Source organism: Cyphomyrmex costatus, unplaced genomic scaffold (genome assembly GCF_001594065.2).
Source record: "Cyphomyrmex costatus isolate MS0001 unplaced genomic scaffold, Ccosl1.0 scaffold474, whole genome shotgun sequence".
Lineage (NCBI taxonomy): Eukaryota > Metazoa > Arthropoda > Insecta > Hymenoptera > Formicidae > Cyphomyrmex > Cyphomyrmex costatus.
In genome coordinates, this window is record NW_017279009.1 from 976,954 (window position 1) to 1,001,595 (window position 24,642).

Consider the following 24,642-nt stretch of genomic DNA (forward strand, 5'->3'; position numbering starts at 1 on the left):
TTTCTCTGTGTGTGTTATAAGTAGTATATATATATATATATATATATATATATATATATATATAAATATACGAAGGAAAAAAGAAACGTTATCGTGAGTGCACTTTGCTTCTTCGAATTCACGGCAATCGATTGTCATCGGAATCACATTGAGATTCGAAGAACTGCCCGATAAGATCAGTCGCATATCATCGCGTACCGGTACAAAAAAACTTTTGTCTTTTTTTTTATCGGGTTTTTTTTTGTCAAGACAGATAACTATGTACCTATTTTGTTTGTGTCGTTATCGATGGTGCTGATAATACAATCGCACTTTGACTAAATAAACTTGCGAGATAAAGAGAAAGCGAACGCGCGCGGATTTCCTTCGGGCTTGAAAGTCGCCTAACGACGAGCCTAATGTCTTTCCGAGTTACTCGTCGACACAAACGGGACCGTTATCTCCTCAATTTTCCGATCTTCTCACAGCCTGTCGCGCGTCGTCACTGTCGCTATGTGATATTTTTTTATCGCGTTCTAATACACGGTGGTGATAAATAACAATCGTACAGTTGCTTTTAATAGTTGGAAGTTCGTTTATCGCGCGAGAACATTTTTATAAACGTTAACTTCTCAATTGCCAGATAATCTTCAAAAGTATTTGTCTTACAGTACAACAATTTTTTTATTTAAGATCTCTAAACGCGAGAAGTTTTCATTAAATCGTCTATTCTTTTTTTTCGCCATGTTTACACATTTTTACTGTTGCGTGAAATTTTGAATGTACTTTTTTTTTTTATTTTATCAAGTTTGATGTTGCGCGAGATTTCCTAACCGGACTGTAAATCGAACATGCTGCAGAATCGTTCGTTATTGTCGCTATTTAAGCGTGCGCATACAAATGAATTCTGCACGATTGATTTGCACTTTGTTTTATCGTGGATTTTTTTGTCGGACTGCATAATCATCGACGCCGTGACGAGCGATGAAACTGCCGAGGATAATCAAAGATGGTAGACATCTTTTCGTACTTTAAACCCTGCTCGTCAAATATTTAATCAAGATTCTCGAGAAGCGTTTCTTCAAGCCAGGTCGATGTGCCGTTTAATCTCTGTTCATCGCGTCACAACGTTCGATTGCACTTTGTAATCTGAAATAATATAATATAATATAACGGAGATATATAGAACACATGCGATATCGATCGAAAGATACGGTAATGTCTCGAAACTAAGAATTATATTTATGGTGTACTCGTGAATTGGAAAATTATACGTAGATTCGAAGAATCGAATTATATATTTATTTTTATTGAGAAATTAATTTTGTATGAAATATTTCATCTCGTGTCATACATAAAGTGCGAAATTAATTCGTGTAGAGAGATAACATTATTTTTCGATGAGATTTTTTCTTAGATTACACGAGATTCTCGGAAAGGCATTTCTTGCAATTTTACCTTAGAGTCTTTTGTTAGACTCTTCATCATGATTGATGAATTAATTATTTCTTGGCTATAGAAGTCAGTTCTACAATTGCATGTAACGGACTTCGATATTTCCTTGTTTTCTTGGTAATGTTCCACAGTGTTAAGATATTTTATACAAGAAAATAATTTTAAAGAATTCATCGAATTTTGGTAAGTTTCTATTTTTTCAAAAGATGAGCTGTTTATATCCGTGCCTTACCTTTTATCATTAAATGCGCACGTTTATCGATAAAAGTGATGTGTGAATATGGATTTTCTTCATCGTAAATTGCTCCATATTTCATATTTTGTTTTTGTTTTCTTTGCATATCCTCCAATAATTAATATCAAATCATTATTTTCTTAATGTTTATAAGGTAATACACGAGTAATACAGACTTCACCTCTCAGATGCTTAGTTGTTGACAGTTACGATGCATTCTAGTCACTGCCATCGAGTGAACGACTCGGCTCGCACCGCAAAACTTCTCTTTTTCGCTTAGTTTTTGCGGCGAACCGAAGTTTTTGCCGTGGGCACTGGAGTGAAAACAAAACCGAAGCCATACCTCGGTTATCGAGTATCGCGACTTAGTATCTACCTATCTATTTCCTATTAGAATTTAACATCATCGTGATCGAAGGTGATCGTTATATTAATTCGTCAATTCTAATCTCTTTTATACATAGAGAATAATATTAAAATAAATAAATGCAAAGAATTTCTTATACTTTAATCCCACTTACTTAGATATTAATCGTCGTTCAATTATAAATAACGACCTGAATTAATGAAACGAGTAAATGAAATTAATGAGAAAAAGTGGATCGATATTCAAGCAAAGTATATATAAATTTTTAAACAGTATATAATATTATATTTAATAAGTGTTAACATGAGAATAATAAATAACTAATAAAAGTGAAATAAAATATGGAATAGCTGTTTAGCATATTTTCTAAAGGACCATGTTTCTGAGAAAAGAAAAATGTTGTCGCTGCGGGGTTGCTTACGGATCGCATTAGTGTCATTATCACCTCACCCTCTTGCTGCCATTCCGCACCCCATCGCGTTCGACCGTCTGGGGATTATTTCGAGACCGGAAGGCGCGCGAAAACGAGATTAACAAGATCGAAGAGGGATTTCCGGTGGAGAGAGAAGGAGAACTCGTCCTTTCGACATCGCGCAGACCGCCGTAGTTAATCGATATCATCCTTTCTACGCCTATTCTGCACCCTGCTGCACCCTTCTTCTGACGCAATCCCCTAACTGTCCGTCCGCTGTCCTTTTCCGCATCGTGGAAGATACCTTACATTAGTCGTCGACAATGCCTATCGAGAACCTTTCCACTCTAACGCCGATTTTTTAGTTTTTAGGAAAATCTTCGCTCGAGAGTCTCGTACCGCGATCGATTTTTACGAAACGTATAAGGAAAGAAAGTCCTTGGAAAAATACGTACTTATGCATAATTGTGCAATTAATGCCAGTCAATGTTACGGTGAACAAAGGAAGATCCTTTATGGAACACAAACAAGATAACATTGTTTGGTCCGTTTTTCGATAAAAATTCTTTTTAAAATATCGAATGTATCGCCAAACATTGCTTTATCCGTTTATGAGAGCCTGTAAAGGTTTTTTTTCCTTGGGGAAACTATTATTATTGGATAATCAAATTGTTACAACACAAAAAAGAGTATGAAAAAGTTCTAATTTCCTATGCAGATTTTTTTCGATGTTTTAAGATCATTTCTGTCGCGAGTAATTTTTTCTGTCGTTTTCTACACGAGTATGAAATACGGGCTACCGTGCGATCTCGTGATACACTGAACCTTGAGATCCACGCGAACGTGTGCGCACCTTTATCGTTTCCACCTGCATACTCGGGCGGCCTCAAGCGCCTCGTTTCACCTCCTCGGCGGTCGCCATTCACGAAGTTTACCGGCCGGCGGCACGCGGTGCACAACGGTACCCGATGACGACGCCGGTTGCCGCCGTTGCCGGTGTCAAGGTCGTCCGTCCGTCCGTCTATCCGATGCGCCGTGGCCTTTCTAACGTGCCGTCGTCGCTAAAACATTCGTGAAGAAAATCGAAGCTACGAATCTGAACACACAATACGTCGCTGCGACATTCGCCTGATTTCAAAGCACGAGGTTATTTCATTTATTCGGTATTATAGTTTATTGACTATTCATTTATATATTCGAGATATATTATGAAGAAGCTATGCAGAATGAAGTTGCAAAACTGATTAGGTACCGTATTTCAACAATTTCGTAAGACTTTTTTTATTCAAGCAGATCGTCTGAAATATTGACAACAAGAAAGTATGGGAAGATACTGTGAGAATGACTTGCATGATTTGATGAGGAAAGTGTCACGATTATCGTAATTTTATGGTCAGAGTTATCTTGTTGATTAAAAAAAATGTTTTGATGGATGATATTAATATTGTATTTTTGGAAAAAAATGGATGTGGAACAACTGACATAGATTCTTCAATAATAGTAATGTAGATATTCCAAAAGTGGAGGAGGGGGGAGAAGTCATAGAAGCAGTTATTCTATAAATTAGTGTTTTCAGGGTAATCTTTCGATAATAATGAGGAATTTACTATATTTATGCTGTAAAGCTTCTTTTTCGTGGAAATTGAGGAAAATTTTTCGTCGCATCTTAGCTGGATAAGGATTTTCTCTGCGGTACTGTTGCGATCGAGGCGATCTAGGTCTGGGGTTACAGAGAGAGAGAGAAAGAGAGAGACAGAGAGAGGCCTCCGGCCTAGATACACGTAGTCAAGGTCCATCGTCTGCTTGTCTGCATGGCGTGCACCTTCGTTACATCATCTAATGCGAGAAGCAGTACTTTTTATCTCCACTGCATAGGGTGAAAAAATTGTCTGTTGTAAAAGGAGCAACAGCATTCTCTTTTAGTCTAATCATATATTAGAAATATTTTGCGTTCTTTTCTACTTTTAATTAATGTTACTCTGGCATTACCAAGAAGTTATTAAAAGAATTATTTCAAAATATATATGCTCAGAATATATGAAATAACAGAAATACGTACTTTTTAGTACATCTATAGAGATTTTTTTGCAAACCTTATTAGATATTATGAAAATATACACATATTTGCATTGAAAACTTCACTTACCATGTAATGATATGATTCATGACGCTTGTGGTTGCATGATTCATTCGCAAAGCTGATTTTCCAAGTTTAGCTGTATAGATTATCATTAAGTATCAATCTAATTTAAAATATTTTTAAATAAAAAACACTTCAAACGTATTATTATCAACTCGACATTGAAAGAAAATAAAATTTTGTTTAATAATGGAAAATGTAACGGACTAAAAAGTTTAGAGATTAATATCTTCGATTCTATATATATTTATAGTAACAGAATTATATCACGCAGATAAATATACCGTCTATTCTTAAATGACAATAATTATTCATTATTCAAAAAATGCACATAATCACAATTATCATAATAATTATTTATAATTATTCCGTATAATTGATAATAATTTTCGATTTGACGCAAGATTATAAGTATATAAATTAATATTTATCATTATGCATATTTCGAAGTGAAGATAGCATTATATAGATAATAAAATGAGTATTTAGATAAACACTGTAATTGTAATATTAAATAGATTTTTTTATATTGTCGTCTTGTATAAATATCGATAAAATGCACGTCTAAAACTTAAAAAAAAATATTCATGGCGTATCAATTGAGTTATCATGTTTGCCGCATTGTACTAATAAAATTAGATCGTACGAGCTAATAAATTCGCATAGTCCTTACATGCTAATTCATGTGAATTGCAATAATGCAAGAAAAATTTATTTTTTGTCTTTCAGAAGGCTTTCTATCGAAGTTGATTTCATATGTATTTATGTAGGTGTACTGTCCTGCATGTACATCGGAATGTTATAATTGGCCGCTATTGATATGCAATACGAGCTCGAATTTTATTGTCTGCATTCCTCATGCAAAAATTTTATTTACTGTACCGCTCATTAATTTGCGATTGTTACACGTCGCATTTTGTATTATACAAAAGAAACATTTTTCAATTGATAAAATAATATTTTATTTTGACGATGAATGTATTTTAACATTAATGTTATATTTACAGAAGAAAAATTAATTTTAATTTAAAAAAGTTAAATCGACATAATAAATTAGAATTAGAAAAAAAAAAAGAACAAGACAAAGCAAATAATATAATTCAATAATCTAATTCCAATGATAAAATGATACAAAAACTAATAGCAATGTAGACAATTGTATTTATAATAACAGTAATGTGATTTTAATTTAAAAATGAAATAATTATCAACTAAATAATGATGTCGGACCTATTCTTCATATTGTATGTTTGCAAGGATTTTTCTGGATTTACGTGTCTCAAGTCGCAGCGGAGAAATAATTCCATCAACAATATGACAGAAGTAATGTGATAGCATTACTACTAAACTAATGTGACATGCTGATTAGCCATGTTTACAAACTTGCACTACGGGAGTTGTATACATTTCGATTTATACGATCGTATACGTTGTTTATATACTCGCACAAAAATGGCCTTTTACCTTTTGGATCTACTTGATCTTCCCAGAATTGGTCCTAATGCTATTTTTGTAAATGTTTTTTCTAACGAAAACTAAAAGATCTTGAAGCGTATAAATGTCAAGATACTTATTATAGTAAAGACATATTTATTAAATTTATCGGTTTATATTAATAGAAATTTATAATTAACATTAATAATATTATAAGTGTCTGTTATAAACGGATTATATATTACGTATAACCATCGCGGTGTAAATCAATAAAATCAATTTAATTACTATAAATTAATGCATTTAGAGTGGTGCTGAAATTGTCTTTCGATATTATAGATTAAAAAGTTTTATTAAAACTTAAAATCTTGAGAAACATATTAAATGTAATTTTGAAGTAAACTTCATAGAAAGCAGTTATTTAACATCAATTCGCAAATCGTTTATGCTTTGATGTTTTCTGTAAGGAAAAAAGATGACTTGTCAAATTGTTAAAATTAAGGTCACGAATTTGTGCGATCGCGCGCAGTATGCGAATCTTGAAAAATCTTTCTAAATTATTTGTAGCCACCTTGATCCTCGATGTATTCACTTGAAATCCGAATTCATAATCACGTCGGGTTTAGCTACCGTACAAAATCGACGAAAGCGCGTATTATCCATATACCTCTTCTCGCCAGCATTGTCCCCTGTGCGCTATAAGAAGACGGAAGCATGCGACTGCTGACTAATAATACCCGCCGCCAGCCTAAACTCGGATAAAGGGTGTCAAATCCGAGACGCCCAGGCAATCAGCCGGTCACGTCCCTGTTTGTTTCTTTTTTCTCTCTTCTCGGAGACGAGCTTTTTCAAATTTCTTAGATAGGTGTATCGCTGCACTAAAACAGATAGTGAACTTAATAATTTATCGTTGAAGTTTTGCAATATTAAAATATTTTGTACAAACAAATTACCGATATACGTATGATCTTTTTAGTTTCTTTTAAATAGTACTTTTGAATAATGACGAATTGACAGAGCTCTAAGCGGATCTCGCTAAGTCATTTATAAGTAAACGAAAGTTTCTTGAGTTAATTATTAGCAAACTGATATAAGTTTTCACCTTTCTATCATTATATAGGACATTTTATATATTAAAAAAATACGCACTGAAAATCAGCATTATTTGCCAGATTAAGACTTGTTGTAATGCCGTTTCTTATATCAATACATTATATGTAGATTGACGTTAATTTCGGTTCAACATCCTCATCTTTTTCTAATTCTTAGACCTAAAAAAGGTGAAAAACAATTGAGTCAGTCTTGAAAAATAGTGGCTTAATTTTCATTCTTTAAGAGTGAGAATTCGTCAGAATAAGATTTACTCTAAAGTATCGATTTGGAGAATAGAAAAACTTGACATATTGTAGATACCGATAGTACCTTGTTTATATACTTGTTCATTGACCAATACAAATGATACTTTTGTCAAGAGCTTTTATCGACATTACTGTCGTTGACTATCTTCGAGAGAATCGATATTTTAAGAATCGCAAGAAAGATTAATTGTTATCCCCGTACCGTCCCCAACTCCGTTGATCGATCGATCGATAGTCAATATGTTGGCACCCGCTTGAATTCGTATTACGCGTCGCCTTCTCGCCTCGTTCTGCGAGTCGCATATATGCGGCCAATGCAGCAGCCGCGCGCGCATTCATGCCACCGCTCACGTAGACAGTACGTGCCGTTCGAGAAACGCGGGCAACGTGCATAGCTTTCCTTCCCGTGGTGGCGGCGATGCACGCCGCTCCTCGTCGACGGATGCACCGGTGTGGTGCGGCGCGGAGCGACACTCTCGCTCGATTCGATTACGAGCCGCCGCGGCTGCTGCTGCTGCAGCATTGGCCACCACCTTCGAGGACGGATGTTCGTAAGCGTCCGTGCGTATGTAAACGGCGGTGATTTATAGCCATTTGCGAGAGTGCCTGACGCGCGCGAGATGCGGCCCACTTTTGCCTCCTTAACCGATGAAGAATTAACTTTGACGTCGCGCGAATGTCAAGTCTACTTTAATTGAAATCGGAAGATAAATACGGTAAATTCACATCGAGTTTCTAACTCGATGCGATTCGATTTCCTCGGCTCGATTCCGTCGTTTCATGCAGTCTGATTCGATCTTTCGGCTTTCTCTTAATTCGATCAAGGAAGAAAATCTGTCCGCTAATTGCAATTGTTTTAAACGTTCGTTTAGCCAGACTTTTGACGGGTGTAACGGCAGGCATTGGTGGTGTTAAGTACTTTTATATTTTGTTTATTCCGGAAAAAATTACTCTCGGATGGACAAGCTAAGCTTAAAGTTGCGGAAAAATGCAGTTCACGCGCTGCACTACTCGTGCATCTGCTTGCCTGCGCGCGAAAGAGTTCCTTCTCGTACGCGCGAGTGCGCGCATACCGTGCATACCGTTTCTTCACCTTGGAAGAATACGCGACGACACACCGGGTGTCCGCGATCCCTTTGCGATGTATACAAGAATAATTAATCTTTGCGCTGGGGATGATATTGCTAGCTTTTTTTTTTTTTAGAAATTATAAATTACAATCGCAAACGATACTTTAATGATGGAAACTGTATACGAGCAAATAATTATTAAATTATCGTTGGAATTATACGCATCATATAGTATTGGAATTTAATAACAAAATCTTTTTTATAGAAGAAAATAAGATACTCTTCGAAATTACTATAAATTATTTATTTTACTTATGAGAATATACATCTCTCGTTTTTCAGTTAAAGAAGTATACGTAATTTTTGGACTCTATATGCAAATTTATAGTATAATTGTATCACAAGTTTGCCGAATTGACGAAGAAGTCAAATCAGCTGCGATCACCATTTGCTTGCCGTGCGACACGAGAGATGCGATGCGTGGGGGGAATTTTTCTAAAGTAACAGTAAAGAAAGACCGAAAACGCGCATTCCGAGCTATCACGGGCGCGTGTCCGTCCGCTAATAGAGCGTGACACGCGCTCCAAGAGTAAGCGAGAGGTGCACGTGGGTATATTTCTCCGGTATGTGGCGCACATCCTGAATCGAGATCCCTCTCGTCCTTAGAAGAAAGCGCGAGGTACACGCTCGCGGAGCGCATCCAATTAGCGGCTGCGCCACGATAATGTACGCCGATATGATAAAAGCGCTCGCTAATTTCTCGCATCTCACTGTATAAGTGAAACGATATAGAGTAAACGGTATGTCGTTAGAATCCCCGCCCTCTTGTCCTCTATAACGTCCATCCGTACCTCGGATCTGGCTGCTTACAAGTATGATAAGGAGGAGCAAGGTCGGCAGCGACCCGAATTTTGCTACAATGTACAGTCATGAAGAGACGTTACGTCATCAAAGAAAGAACTGATTTATCTCGAGATATAATAGACGCGAAGAAAAAGAATCGGTATGATTTTTTGCGGATTTTCCTGACGTCTCGTGACGCCACACGCTGAAAAATGTTCTATTATTGAGAAAAGTGGTTACTTTGTTTACTTTCTTTCTTTGAAATAACGGTTATCTTTAATAAAGAATATTTTCTTAATAATAATCTTGAATTGATTACCGATTTAAAAAATTTATTATTATATATATATATATATACTCTCAAATAGGAGTAATTAAAAATTAATTCATATTATAAAATTTATTGAAGATTTGTATAGTAAGCAAATTTATTTTCATTTAATAATTTTCATTAAGAATTAAATTGACTTGGATTTAAAATATATTCTGAATAAATTTGATGTTTGCGATGAACTTATAATAAATGTATAGATATATGAACTTTTTGAATTATTTGAAACATCATTGCGAGTAGTATGTATTTTTCTGTTTGCAAGCTTAATAAGATACGGTTGAATATCGATAAAGCACCAAGCGACGAAAAGTGTGAGCTCGGAAAGTAGATGAAGACGAAAGAATGAGCGAGCAGAGTTCATGTTACAACGATGCACGGGGCAGACGAAGTGAGCAGGAAGTGACATCCGGTCGGTCGGCCGATCAGTTGGTCGGTTGGCGGTCTGTCTCTCTCTTTCTCTGACCGGATCACACGACATCGTGCATTTCGTCGTTGCTGAGGGCTGCGTCATGCCGTGTGACTGTCGATGGTCTTACCACAGTCGAATCATCCCGCTGTCTGATTTTATATCGCTCCGCCGATGCGTCACGAATTCTAACTATACATAGGGTGTCCCAAAGTTCCCGAATCGCAAAGTTTTAGCAGGTGCGGGATTCTCTAAATGTCTTATCAATAATTGTCGCTTTTGTTAACTAGCGATAGCCAATGGCAGAACAATCCTGGAAGAAAGCGCGGCTCTCATTGGTTGTCGCTAGTTAACGATAGCGATAATTGGCGGTAAAACGTTTAGAGAATGTCGACCCAGGTCATGAGTTGATCTTTTTTTCCACGAAAAATGTCGAGCCATATCGCGGCTCTTTGAGCCGTTAATGACGCAGAACTGTTTAAGGAGCACTTGGGAGGAATATAAATGAAATAACATTTTTTTTTTTTTTTCACTTAATTTTACGAAGATCTCGTTTTGATAGAACTTTTTTTTGAGGATGATACGTGTATATAACGTTAAAGGTATAAGAAAAGTTGCGTGGTATGTGGTGTTGATAGACACTTGATTGATACGAACGCTCCTGAATGTTTGTTAGAAAGGTGCAAATATCCCGATGCTCGCGAGAATGAAACATTCGAAGACGAAGAGACTGAAAGCGAGGTAGAAGAGAACGGTCGTTCTTTCTCGTTATCGAAAAGGCGTGACCGCGCGAGGTCACTGATAAACGATAACGGATAGAGTCTTTCTCTCTTCTTCTTATCGACGTGTGCGAGAAACTATGGAGTCGACGAAACGCGATTGCTTTCTAAAATAGTATGCCGTTTCGTTCGAGAAAATCGATAGACGACTGACGTAATGGTTGCATCGATATTAAAGGTCCGGTCACTACAGTCACGATGGAGTGACTATGACGTCAGAAGAAAAAAATGGAAAGACCGAATTGCTTTTTTTTTATTAATCACATTTACGATTGCGAATTTATTATAAGTTCTTTAACTTCACACACTTTTTCTTTTAAATCAGGTTTATATCTACATCATTAGAGATTAGCAAATACTTTTATCTAAGCGTTTTATTTCTTTAATTGAAGCAAAAATTATAAAGAAATTTCGCAACTTCAAGTGTTAAATACTAATACTTGTCCAGCAGTTTTCGATAAATATCGAGCATTTCTGTTATTTTTTGGAAACTGTTTTTTATGCTATTACCAACAAAAATAATACACACACATCACGCTTATGAAATTATTTTTCCTGATAATTGATCGTAATAGCAACAACAAGTTTAAGATCGCTAAATTGAGTCTCCCTTTATTCATAAGAGATAAATTAACGTGGTAATGATAATCGATCGACTTATTTTGATAAGAATGCATCATTGTTCAGCTGTTGAAACTCAAACAAGAGAATTTGATAAAAGCATTGCCGTAATAATATGTACTTGATGCTCTTAACGAGTTGTTTCGAACTGCGACCAAAACTTGCAATCAGAACTGATACCGTAGATTATGTTTATCTTTTCTTTTTCCTTTCAATCATCATCTATTCTTAGAGAGCCATTTTGTTCTCCATTACTATTCTATAAAAATAACTTCGTAAAAATGTATAGTTTTATGTATAATTCGTGAATGGTAAATATTATATTTTTGTCATCAAAATTTACAATTTTATCTGGAACGAATAAGAAAGAGAATAATCCCGTTCAATTGAATTTTTCAAATTCCATTAATTTTTTTATTCTATATTTATAATAATTCTTTATTGTTATATAAATACATATTTTATCGTGCGTTATTAAAAATCATACGTGCAATTATTTGCTTATGAACGATCAAATAGGAGGAGGATTAACCGAGATTTTTTCAATTTTCAGAATACGAATGGACCGAGGCCGACGTATGTGGGCGCCAACAACGGTAACGCCGGCAGCGCCGGAGGCGGCGGAGGCGGCGGCGGTGGTGGTAGCGGCGCCGCTAATGCAGGCGGCGTCGGCGTAGGACCTGCAACCGGCGCGGGTGGCGGTGGCAGTGGTGGCGGTGGCGGTGGCGGTGGCCACGGATTGAAGGGCAACACGGGCGGTGGACCGCGCGGCGGTAACCCGGTGCAGTACCGCGCGAGCGGTGGCGGTGGCGGCGGAGGTGGTGCGGCCGCCTGGAGTACGGCACCGTCTCACGCGGCTGCGGCCGCGGCGGCAGCAGCAGCAGCCGCGTATCCACCTTACACGCGTTATCCGAGTGCGGCAGCAGCGGCAGCGGCGGCCCCCGCGGGCGGGGGCGGTCCTCAGCAGCTACCGGCATCCGCGAATCCTTTCGTCACCGCCACGTACGCGCAGCACGCGACGGTAAGTCATACACACAGCATTTTCCATTCTTCGTGTTGACTTTCTCCATGTCAATAAACACGAGAGCGTCGCACTACAAGTACCACAAAAGCTGGAACGAGACGTAGGTCACTTTGATAAGCGTTTAATGCTCTATATGCGATATTTACTAATTGTTCACGTGTAAACGTGAACTGTGAGGAAAGAAATATGTTCATTTATAAATTCAGTGACTTGTTTGGAATATATATATAAAATAGCGTTTTTATTTTTATATATAATACGTTAAATTCTCGCTTATCTGAAAGAGCATTGTTGAAAGCTTTCGCTGCATTTCAGAATGAATCCTAATTAAATGCGAATATAACAGTTCCGAGATAATGGAGTACTATAATTTTATATATTTTTATTGCATGCAAGTCATCAATTATGTTATGATATGATTTATAGCGGAATGTAACTTCATGTAACATTTATAGCTCTTGGCACACAGAACAACGTAATGCAATAAGACATAAACAATATGCGAAGTGGTTAATCACATAGTTGAAAATTTAAGACAATAATATAAGTAGTAGCAAATTAAAAATGTTGATTTTTTTGCTGTTTACGTCTTACTGCTTTAGTTTTTTTATGTATCACAGTCTTTAGTTTGTTATAACACGAGTTTAAGATAATACGTATTGCATCGACCGATAGGCGATTCGATAAAAGCGATAGGCTCTGTAAAATCAATTGTTCTTTACTCTTTTCGAACATCTTCAGTTATCGTACAGTATTGATGCTTACAGTACGGTGGACAACGGGTGCCTACAGCTTCATCTCCAGCAAATACTAACAGCAGCTCCAGTAGTGCCACCGGCAGTCAAAGCGGGACAATGAGCACGAATCTCAGCAACAATGCCATGCAGGGTCAACAAGCAGAGCAGTTGTCTAAAACGAATCTATACATCCGTGGCCTCAACCAGAATACGACTGACAAAGACCTCGTTAACATGTGTTCTCAGTAAGTAACGTTATTATATACGTGATCGTAGGTATTTGTATATCATAATGAATTACATAAATATGAATTCCTCTTGTTGATGCTTATGTCGTATTCAATTTTTGTCGAATCAAAATTTTTTATTCAAAGTTCTTAGTGTTATATATACCAGATAATAATTTTGGCAATCGAATCCGAATCTTTTGCTTGATAAATGACATTAAATGATTGCTTTGGCACTGAGCATTCCAAATGTAAATTAATGTTATTTATCCTAATATACTTGATTATAGGTAGAAATTGAAATCGTGTCAAACACGTCAAACCAAAACTCAATATTTTTGCAGGTATGGAACTATAACTTCCACCAAGGCGATTTTAGACAAAAATACAAACAAATGTAAAGGTAATTAATTGCACTTTCTTTCATTCTTCAGTATTTTCTAACTTTTTTTATTTTTACACACACACACACACACACACACACACACAATTTACATTTGTTTTAAAATATTTATCTTGTAACTATTTCAATGAACGTTACGCGAATTTTTATAATAAATTTCTATTTAAATAGTAATAAATACACACGTGATAGATAAAATATTCCTTTTTATGATAAAATTGTCAACAGAGGTTTATACCATCGTGATTGTGTTGCAGGTTACGGATTTGTAGACTTCGAGTCACCGATGGCGGCAGAGGGTGCTGTGAAAGCACTGGTCGCCAAGGGCATCCAAGCGCAGATGGCGAAAGTGGGTATCTGGTTGCTCCGTAGACTGGACAGTGTACGTGGTTGTGCATGCAAGTACAGAGTAATACCAAAGTAACAGTAAACCTCTCTCTCTTTCTCTCTCTTTCTCTTTCACTCTTTCTTTTTCTCTCTTTCTGTTGTTGTCTGTATCATTTTTTATCCAACTCTGTCATTTTGTTATATTCTCCATCTATTTCTTCGTTCGCCTTCTCGTCGCCCCATTTTATTCGTGAAGTCGTATCGTCGGAAAATCGATTAAGATAGATCTTCTCACGCTATTTCCGGGTACAAAACAAGACGTTTTTTCGACTTCGATTTCTCTTCTGGTGTACCTGTAGTGTTCGAAAGTGTTATATAGCGTATTTCTACAATATTAATTGCAATATACACATATACATATATATATAATATATATATAATTTTTTAATTTGAGATTACTTTGTATTACTATTTTAATAATTTCTTATTTATTAAAGAGTAATTTTTAAAGTTTTCGTGCACGAAAGGATTTGCATTTACATTAATAAATTTTATTCAGTTTTCACTATATATACTCTATAAGATTTATCATAAATGGAAAAATATCTTTTATTATAAAAGATGTAAATGAAATGTTATTTTTTCATTTTATTGATGATACGATTTTATTTATTTCCATCGAAATCTAATAAAATATGAATTTCGCGAGAGTTGTGTTATTTCAGAGAAACCAAAGTATCCAGTAAAAGTTCTAAAAAACAGTTTATAAATCATTTAATACATGCAATTTATTCGGTAGTAAATTTATATTATATAGCGACGAGTATATAAATATGATATCTTTCTGTGTATTTTTCTATATGTCGGGGACTGTAATATTTTTTCCATTGAGAGTCTGTCTCTGTTTCTCTTTGCCTCTTTCATTTATCTAGAAATTTTCTCTGATACTTTGTCTGTTATTCTGTCTTACGTACCTTACCTACCAGACCTTTATCGATGCTTGCTGCTATACCTCGGCCACAAATACAGCCGATACTATGCTATGTCGACATTATGTCTATAATCGCCATGTCATGAGAATTGCATTTTGTGAATTTCAGCATTAATTTCGAATCTCTCTATAGAAATTCAATAATCTGTCGATATCCATCTAAGGTCGTATTCATAGTCACTATTTAATATATTGTAAGATTGTAATTTTATGAATTTCTAATTATCTAATATTCATTTTTTAGAAGCTGTTAGGCTTTAAATTGATTGATTTATAGATGAATGATATAAATTATATCGTCAAATATAATAATTAATAAATGATAGATTCAACCGTTAATTATTATGAATACTATATTTAATGTATAATACATTTTCAGTCTATTATGTCGATATTTGGTTTTATATAACATACATGTGTACAATCGATAATTTGATATTATGAAAAATAGTATTTATAATTGTATGACAGTTTGGCAGATGTCAAAGCAAATCCAATTAATTACTTGAAGCTTATTTACCGAATTGGTGATTATATAATAAACAAGAGACTGAGTGGCTATCAGTTAATAATTACGATTATTTAAATAGTAATTTATGAAATTTAACTCAGTCAAAGGATTTGTTTAAATTGGTAATTATATAAATATAATTATATAAATATGTTTTCTATTAGAGATAAAAAATATTTTATGAGATCTCCATCTATGAATACCGCCCTTGGAGCTTGACCTTAATTGTTAATTGAATAAATGATTTGACAAAGCGAGAAAAAAGAAAAATGTTATATTGAAGTATGGCAGCATAAGCGACGTATCAGTAGTAGCTCTAGCATAGTAACATCGATATATTTTGCAACGTACATTTATTATGTTTTCCGTGTAACATTAGCAGTTTAAAGAAAAGAGTAATTGTCTCAAACCGTAATATCAAATTAAATTTGTCAATGTCGACTCGATAGCAGTGTTCGGCGGTGTGATCGTCTATTTCTTTTTTTTTTTTAATAAAAATAATGATATGATTCGCGATCACTTATTTAATAGTTATGCTGATTTGATTTTATTAACTGATCAAAGATTCGATTGCATTTCGCCTGACTCTGCTTTGCGACAGTCGTCTCAGCCCCACGTTTTCTTGCATTAAATCGCGTTCCTGCTCGAGACAACCATAAGTAAAGAAAAAGCACACACTGCCGAACGAAAGAGTATCGGCCTCCCGCCTGTTTGTACTATTTGTCCTTGTACGACTAACTCCAATGGAATAGTTCCTCCAAGCTGACCGTGATAAAAAGCACGGGGTGTGATGACCAGCAGCTGTGTAAAATAATAATGATGATGATGTCAATCGCATGCGATATGATATAACTAAAAGCGAAACAGTACCGTAATTTCGGTAAATCCTATACTCGTATGGTTACGCGGTTATGTTCGGATATAGGCGTTGTTGTCTTTCCTCGAAGGGTGTTGGTTGGGTCGGACACACGTACACTTGTCTAACTTCTTTTATATACAAATATATAATGAAACATTAATCACACACTTTAATCAAACACACCTACAGGTTATGAAGTGCATTCGGGAGCCAGTCTTAAGATTCAGACAAAACGGGACCTCATGTTTGGTAACTAAACACTACTTGTACTACATAAAAAGAAGACATCAAACAGAACCGATTTATTTTACGTAAATCGCACAAATAACCATATGAATATAAAATGTTTATTACAGAGAGCCATAATAACGGAGTAAAAACAAATAATCGGAATCAGATAAAATGGACAAAACTACTCGAAAGAAAATGTCGATGATAAATCAAGCTGTTGAATCTTATAGAAAAGTTCCCGATAGCATAGGTCGTATTTTTAACGAATTTGTAAACTGTACTATCGGAATATAAAAAGTACAATTAAGACATACTTAATACAACAGAATTCGATTATTCGAACATTATTTAACCGGGTATTCGATCATTCGAATGGGTATATGAGAAACGTTCCATGATTGTCCGAATGATCGCTTTTGCAAGAAAACATCCGTTTGGACAATCGTATATTTTCTCTGTACTATTCGAATTATCAAACGTTCGGTCAAATAGCATTCGATATAATCAAATTTCTACTGTATCTGATCACATATACAGGATGTTGCGGAATAGAAGACGGTGCAATTGAAACTGTTGATGAAAATGAACAGTCGATGGGCTTGGAGTTTGCACACGTTTATTCGGAAAACAGAAAAGAGCTCCGCTTTATTATTAATTGACACCGTCTCATTCCATGGCAGTCCTCATACATATGCGCACGTGGATATATCCATACACGTATACATATGTATGTATGTATATGTATATATATGTATGTATATATGTATATAAATACATATATATTAAAATGCCATCAGCTTGGCTTATATATCATGATATTTTCATTATTTGTTTTTTGTTTTAATGCATTCGCAAGATTGAAGTAAATTGTCGTAAAGTATAAGTATATACTCAAGTAATCGTAGAATATTTTTGATTGGTTCGTTGACAAAAGTGGTGGATCTCGAAATATGCTTGAGGGTGCATACTATCTCATCAGTCTTTAGACACGCATACGTTTTTATTTTTTTTCTACATTCTCTTAATTTCTTTTTTCTTTCCTTTTCTTTTCCCTCCTTTTCCTCCTTTGTTTTATTTATCTTATACTCTCCTGTGAAACTCATATAACAGAAAATCGGAGCATGAACTCATGTATATGTACGCCATATACTACACATATATTATGTGTTTTGTGCGACTATACTCGTCAAGAGTTGCTCTCTTTTTCGACATTTGTTCATTACTCATATACAACATATAACTGTATATACATATATGTATGTATATATATGTATACGTAAAAATGCCTGTGCTTTTCTTTATCATGCTTCTCTTTCTCTATCTCTTTCTCTCTTTCTCTCTTTCTGTTTCCAATGAAATGTCACATGTTACTTGACCCTATTCTTTATTACCGCTTTGAATGGTTATTTGTAAAACCGACGAAGACGATTTTCGACACATGTAAATAACATTAGAAACGTGAAGATAGATGTACGTTATTCGTATATAGGTACTATTCTCGATCTTTTTTTTTTAATGCTGCCGGTGTGTAGAAATTTGGCCGCGTATCTTTAATTTTTTTTTTGCGAACGCTCTGTGGTAAATTTATAATGTGTATCGGTTAGCATACGTCACGAAATTTTCGAACGCCACGGTAACTCGAGACGATTATCAAGGCGCAAACGAGCGTTTCGTATCAACTTTCACCTCACGTGCACAATACACGGGAAAATTTGTCCAATTCTGTCTTACGAGGAATAAAAATGCGACAAGGTGTATGCATATGCGACGTACTTGTCTCGCGTTATTCTATATAAATTAAAGAAAATCTATTAACAGAATCTTGGTTGATAACCGCAGTAGAGAGTTTTTATAATTTGTATTTTATTTCATATTTGTATATTTTATCTTATTACATTCGATACCTTATAAATTCCTGTTTAATCCTTTTATTCGTTTTGTACTACATCTTCGTTCGGACTACTTTTACGTCTGATTTTATTTACGTACATTTGTTTTTATCTGTCGTGTCTACTTCTTGGGATTTTTTATCTTGAACTATAAAGAATCGACACGATTTTTTGATAAAAATCCGAATTTTTACGAGAATTGTTAATGTGTACAGTAATGTGTATGTGTATAGATTATAATTTAATACCTATTCGCGTTAGCATGCTCTTCTGCGTGCGGAAAACGGAAAGCCATATTTTTAGAGGTAGAAAGAAGTACGTTAGTCAAAAGAAATGAATCGAATGCATCCCTAGAAGCAAGCAAATTTAGAGAGCCACCAAGAATGTGGTAACGTAATTGCCATGAAGCATGATTACCTTCCGACATTGAGACTAAATAATCGTCTAGTCGGTTCCACGTTCCGATACCGGTTTTCGGTACCCATTCGTTCCCTATTTATGCACTCTTCGAAATTTAGACGGCGATTACTGCTTAATGGTCTCCTCGTAGTGTCAATGTTGGTAGAAACGTTTTACGTTGTGCTATTTACGTCGAGGCTAGCGATACTTTTCACGCGTACGGAATTTGGGTTTTTTTTTTCGCACGTGTCCGCGTTATTGCAATTAGAAACGTCTCGTTGCTATTTTGAGAATAACATTTGAGAAAACACCTTTTCATGTGTTATTATTATTATTTCAGTCGTCATTCGATAAACTCGCGAATATCATTTTAACGTTCCAGACTAAGCAAAAAAAGTGCGCAGTCGCAACATACTCATTTGTCACCAGATTATTCTTAATATTTTTTTTTTTAACTTTATGTCTATATGATGATGAAAATATTATTAGAAACAGTACAATGTATAATAGTAGTGGTATTGAAATGATTGGACAGATTTTGCAAACGTGTTCAATTGGTTTCGAATTTGTGCTTTATCGTCTCGTTTTGCCTATGCATCTATTTCTGATCGATCGAACCAAAGAGCGGTGATAGAAACAACAGTCGTGGAAGTTAAAATGATAATCCGCTTCAGATTTGTTTGGAATTCATTATATCCATTGTGTCGCCCTGTTATATGTAATTGCATAGTGTTTTTACTCTCTTCCCAGCAACAGGAGCAGGATCCCACTAATTTGTACATCGCTAACCTGCCGCTGACCTTCAAAGAGAACGACGTCGAGGCATTACTCGCTCAATACGGACAAGTTATCTCTACCCGTATCCTGCGCGACACTTCCGGCCAGAGCAAAGGAGTTGGATTCGCAAGGTTTTTCTTTTTCTCGTTTAATTTTTCCGATCCTTTAGTAAGAAGAGTCACAGAGTACCATGCGATTTGCGTATATCCTTGGAGAGCAAAGGACACGTCTTTGTACAGAAATCACGAATAGTATATCTCTTCTATATGATGAAGTTAGTTTTTCTTTTTTTCTGTACTAGAATTTAACTTGTAGATTCGCAGATAGAACCGATGTTTTTATTCTTCACATACACAGGAAAAATTTCTGTGTATATGAGGCACGGATGGGATCGAACCCGGATCCACGGATTGCTAGTCCGCGGACCGAGCACCGAGCCACCCGGCGCCTCAGATTCGCAAGGTTCGCATGAATCTGTGATAGTACCTCTTTTGTCTTTTTTGAGGCGTGAATCGTGTTTTAAATTATTTTGCTATGGCTCTTTTTATTTCAGTTAATACATTAGAATTTACGAATAATTTGGTGTTTTTTATAACTGCATTACAGAATGGAATCCAAAGAGAAATGTGAACAAATTATACAAATGTTTAATGGAAAGGCACTAACAGGCGCAAAGGATCCATTATTAGTTAAGTTTGCTGATGGCGGAAACAAAAAGAAATCGTTGTTCAAGAGTACAATATGGAGAGAGACTGGAGAGGTACGTAATTATAATTATGAAATATTCACAAATATCACGTATACTTGAATTAATAGGCAACTTAATGTACTTATATTTTAATTTTTTTAAAATAGTAAACATAGGTTATCTAAATTGTGTTATATAAAGTGTGACAGATATTAAATATTTAATATATAGAATTTTTTTACTTAAATATAATAAATCTAATTCTTTATATTATATCTCAAAATGTTTATGTAAATGTTTTGGTTTATTTATTTTTGCTGTTTCATTTTTTATATAAGTTATACAAATATTTATATATCTTGGAAACAAATCTTAAAATCTTTATCTATGATCATTGAAGATGTACCAGTGCTAGTTGTTATTATTTTTATGTTCTCTTTCAGAATATGACTTTGAACTACGACACAAGCGGCGTTGGTCAGAATGGCGTTGCTACAACTCACATGCTTCCCACGACAGCTCTGACACAGTACAGTCGTCACTACAGTCAAGCATTGCCTGGTTACAGTGTACCGGGCACTCCTTGGGTGGCTCCTTACCTCGTGCACCCTTCCCCGCCACATATGCAACAGGTCGACGTGAGTTTTTATACACTTTTCGTTCATTTTGTTTTCATTGTTTTGCACATAGGGTAAAGATAGCCTTCATATTGAGTTTTAATTCGAGAATTTATAATTTTGCATATGTTACGTATAATCGACAAACTCTATACATTTAACATTTAAATTAAACTAATGCTTCCTTCTTTAAAATAGAATTGCTCTTATTTTAGCGTTGTTTTCACAACTAAAAATAGTTATTCTTGAACTGAAACATTCGTATGTTTACGAAATTACTCAACTATTCTCAAACCATGTTTTCGGATACATCCTTTATTTCGTTTACAAAAAAACCGCTTTCGCTTTATATTTTAATCATGTTACAATTTTGTTGTATTTTTAAAATTCTTTTTCTCGTCATAATATCATATCGTTGCTTTTGCTTCATCGTCGGATTTTGTTAATCTCTGTTACAGATGATACCATCGGCTGATCCTAGTAATCCACAATACAGTATGATTCCTCAACTTACCACGCAAATGTCTACCTTGCATCTTGGCACTGGTTCCGTAAGATTTTTCTCGATTTTTTATGTCTGCTGTCTAGACACAAATCTTCGAAGAACGTCTCAAAGATTCACACATCTAAGTTATTTAACAATATAAAAAATTTAAATCTACAATATATAAAAAGATTTTGATATATTCCAGAATGTTATAAATATTTAAATATTTATAATGTGTTAGAAATACAAAAATTGTTTATTGAAAAGATCTTAGAAATTGTAAAATTAACTTAAGTTTTTAATAGAATATTTCTCGGACATTTGTGTTTCTGAAATGAATTGATTTGAGTCAACAATGACAAATGATAACTAATTGTTTTTTTTATTTCTTCTTTTCAGTACATAGCGAGCCCGCATCCTTATCCTTACACAACTTATCCCGCTCCTAGCATTATTCACACCATGCCACTGGGCGAGTCGGAGCAGACGAGTAACGCAGCGTCCCCCGACGACTCCTATCAGCAGTACCAGGCTCAACAGCCTAAGTAGGCCACGGTTTATAATAGGTCAGAATTCTTTCTTATTCTTTACAATACAATACTGTGGCGAACTATAAATTCCTTAGTTGACATAGTAAGACGACAAACGGACGATAAAGGGATTTTTCGATTGCAGATATACGATCGCGCTAAGGGTTACGTGAATTAGGAAAGGCTTACTGATTGACTTATGAAGATATGCGCAGAAGGAAGGCAACAAATACGAAAGCGGATTACATTAAGAAGAATAGATTTGAAACAAAAACTACATTACGTAACGAATAAGATTCTTCCTCACGATAAATTGACTTGCCAGCGTTTTTATACGTTTTATCCAACAGTAAATAGAGGAAAGTAGATGATATTTTGCAACGAGTAGGCAGAGTGAATGTTGAGAGAATGTGTAAGAACGAGAGGGAACGAGCGAGCGAGAGAAAGAATATAATTGAAGGAAGTATAGGAAGATGAGTACGAGAACGATTACGTGTCGTCCGCGTGGAATGGTACGTGCTTCCATACTAGTTATGGCTCCATTAAAGCTACGTGATGGTAACACGTACACTCTCATGTACACATATACAGAGAGAAAAAGAGAGGGAGAGGGGGGAGAGAGAGAGTGAGAGAGAAAGAAAGAGACATCATATACGACAGTAACGAAAAAACCAAGTTATTTACGAAGAACAGTTTAGTGTCAAGCTAATAGGCTTCCATGATGTAACTTTAGGTATTATGTTTACTATGGACAGATGACAGAAGCTAATCGAATCTAATCTCGAGAGCTCGACAGTATGGATAAGTATTTTAATGAGTGAGAGCGAAAGAGAGAGAATGTATGTGTGGATGTGTTAATTATAAAGAAAAAACGAGGAAAGAAGAAGAAAAAGTAATGCTCAGAAATATACAAAGAAGAATTCTTCCTGAGGAAATAATAGTAAATAATAATAATATACAGCAAGAACGAAAGAGAGAGAAGAGAGAGAGAGAGAGAGAGAGAGAGAGAGAGAGAGAGAGAGAGAGAGGAAGAAAAGAAGGAAGCGAGAGTGAGAGAAAAAGAGAAAATGTGTGAAAGAGAAGAGAGGATGTACTACTTCCAGGACGATTGAGAGAAGAAATTCAGAGATACAAAAAAAGGATACATTTATTCGAAACTCGCGAAGATTGTCAATGGTGTAGAAACATATACGTGAATACAATTTATTTTTTGCGATAGCACTTCACCTTATTCGTTCTCTCACGTGTTGATTACGTAAGATGCACAAAACAGACACTTATCACCGCACCCTCATCAAGTTTACGTGTCTTCGAGTTTTTTTCTTTTTTCATTTTTTTGTTTTTATATTCAGAAACATTCCAAAAACGGGATATATGCGCGCATCACTACGTGGAGATATTTTTTAATCGAGAATTCTGGAAGTACATCAATATATTTTTCTAGCGGCATCGCGCATCTCTATCATGTACGTTTCCTTATTTCCCTTTTTAATGACAGTGAAATTTTTTTATTGTAGATTAAATTTCAAAAATCGGGAAAAGACAAATATGACAGTAAAATTTGTTTCTAAAATGAGAGCAAGGGAAAAATGCAATTTTCAGAATTTACGTATAATTATTGTACGAAATACGGAAAGAAAAAAATAAAATAGTACTTTTTAGAGTGTTGTATTTACAATAATTACGAGTTAGAAACGGATCGATATAAATTTTTAATTGTACAGTAAATACAGATATTTTTTTTAGAATCGTGCCTTTTCACACAGATCCGTTAAAATAAAAGAAAGGGAAAGAGAGAGAGAGAGAGAGAGAGAGAGAGAGAGAGAGAGAGAGAGATATTTATATATATATGCAGAAGAAAGTCGTTATAATATATTTTTACGCATCGTTAAATTTGATGCGAAGCCAAATCTTAATTTTCTAATTAATATATCTGTAATTGTTTTTGTATTAAATCTCTATACATTTGTTTTCGTTGTCAATTTGATAGATTTTGTACGCGTGATAACATTATTGAATTGGAATTTTGTCGGACTGTATAAAAGAAAATGAAATAGACATCCACATTCAGTACAGAGACAGTCCGTAATATATAATAATAAGAAAAAGAAAAAAGAGATCTAGGAAAATCAAATTGCGACAAGTTAAGCAACATGAATGTGAGTAAAAGAGAGCGAGAGAGAGAGCGAGAGAGAGAGAGAGAGAGAGAGAGAGAGAGAGAGAGAGAGAGAGAGAGAGATTAAAGAAAAAATTCAAATAAAACGAAAAAAGCAGCATGACATTCTCGACACAAATTAAAAGGCTAGAAAAAGATCTGGAATGAAAATTTTTATCTTTTAAGTGTTTTACCCATTTTTTCTATAACAGCACCTTCCACGCTAACAAGTAAACCTACCCAAGCGTGACACTCCAATTTTGATGAGTTTTTAGTATTACTCTTTATACAAAAATAAGCGATACGTATTTTTTTTATACGTGCCCATACGTACTTTTAAGGGGTGAAACACCCCTT

At 35.2% G+C, this 24,642-nt stretch overlaps 1 protein-coding gene across 13 annotated transcripts in view; it reads left to right on the forward strand.

Annotated features, from left to right (window-relative positions):
- shep (RNA binding motif single stranded interacting protein alan shepard) overlaps window positions 1-22,356 on the forward strand; it is a 28,984-nt gene extending 6,628 nt beyond the window's left edge. For 5 of the 13 annotated variants that reach the window (XM_018545135.1, XM_018545140.1, XM_018545139.1 and 2 more), the window contains 11 exons: window positions 11,987-12,454; window positions 13,225-13,439; window positions 13,766-13,824; window positions 14,082-14,206; window positions 16,702-16,761; window positions 19,782-19,939; window positions 20,415-20,568; window positions 20,940-21,134; window positions 21,572-21,664; window positions 22,000-22,166; window positions 22,276-22,356. In XM_018545135.1, coding sequence (XP_018400637.1) covers window positions 11,987-12,454; window positions 13,225-13,439; window positions 13,766-13,824; window positions 14,082-14,206; window positions 16,702-16,761; window positions 19,782-19,939; window positions 20,415-20,568; window positions 20,940-21,134; window positions 21,572-21,664; window positions 22,000-22,149 — 1,677 coding nt within the window. In that variant the 3' untranslated portion in view covers window positions 22,150-22,166; window positions 22,276-22,356. Of the gene's footprint in view, window positions 1-11,986; window positions 12,455-13,224; window positions 13,440-13,765; window positions 13,825-14,081; window positions 14,234-16,701; window positions 16,762-17,599; window positions 17,606-19,781; window positions 19,940-20,414; window positions 20,569-20,939; window positions 21,135-21,571; window positions 21,665-21,999; window positions 22,167-22,275 lie in introns of all 13 variants that reach the window. The other 8 variants (XM_018545141.1, XM_018545143.1, XM_018545146.1 and 5 more) reach the window with 8 other exon arrangements.
- Window positions 22,357-24,642: the final 2,286 nt, after the last annotated feature.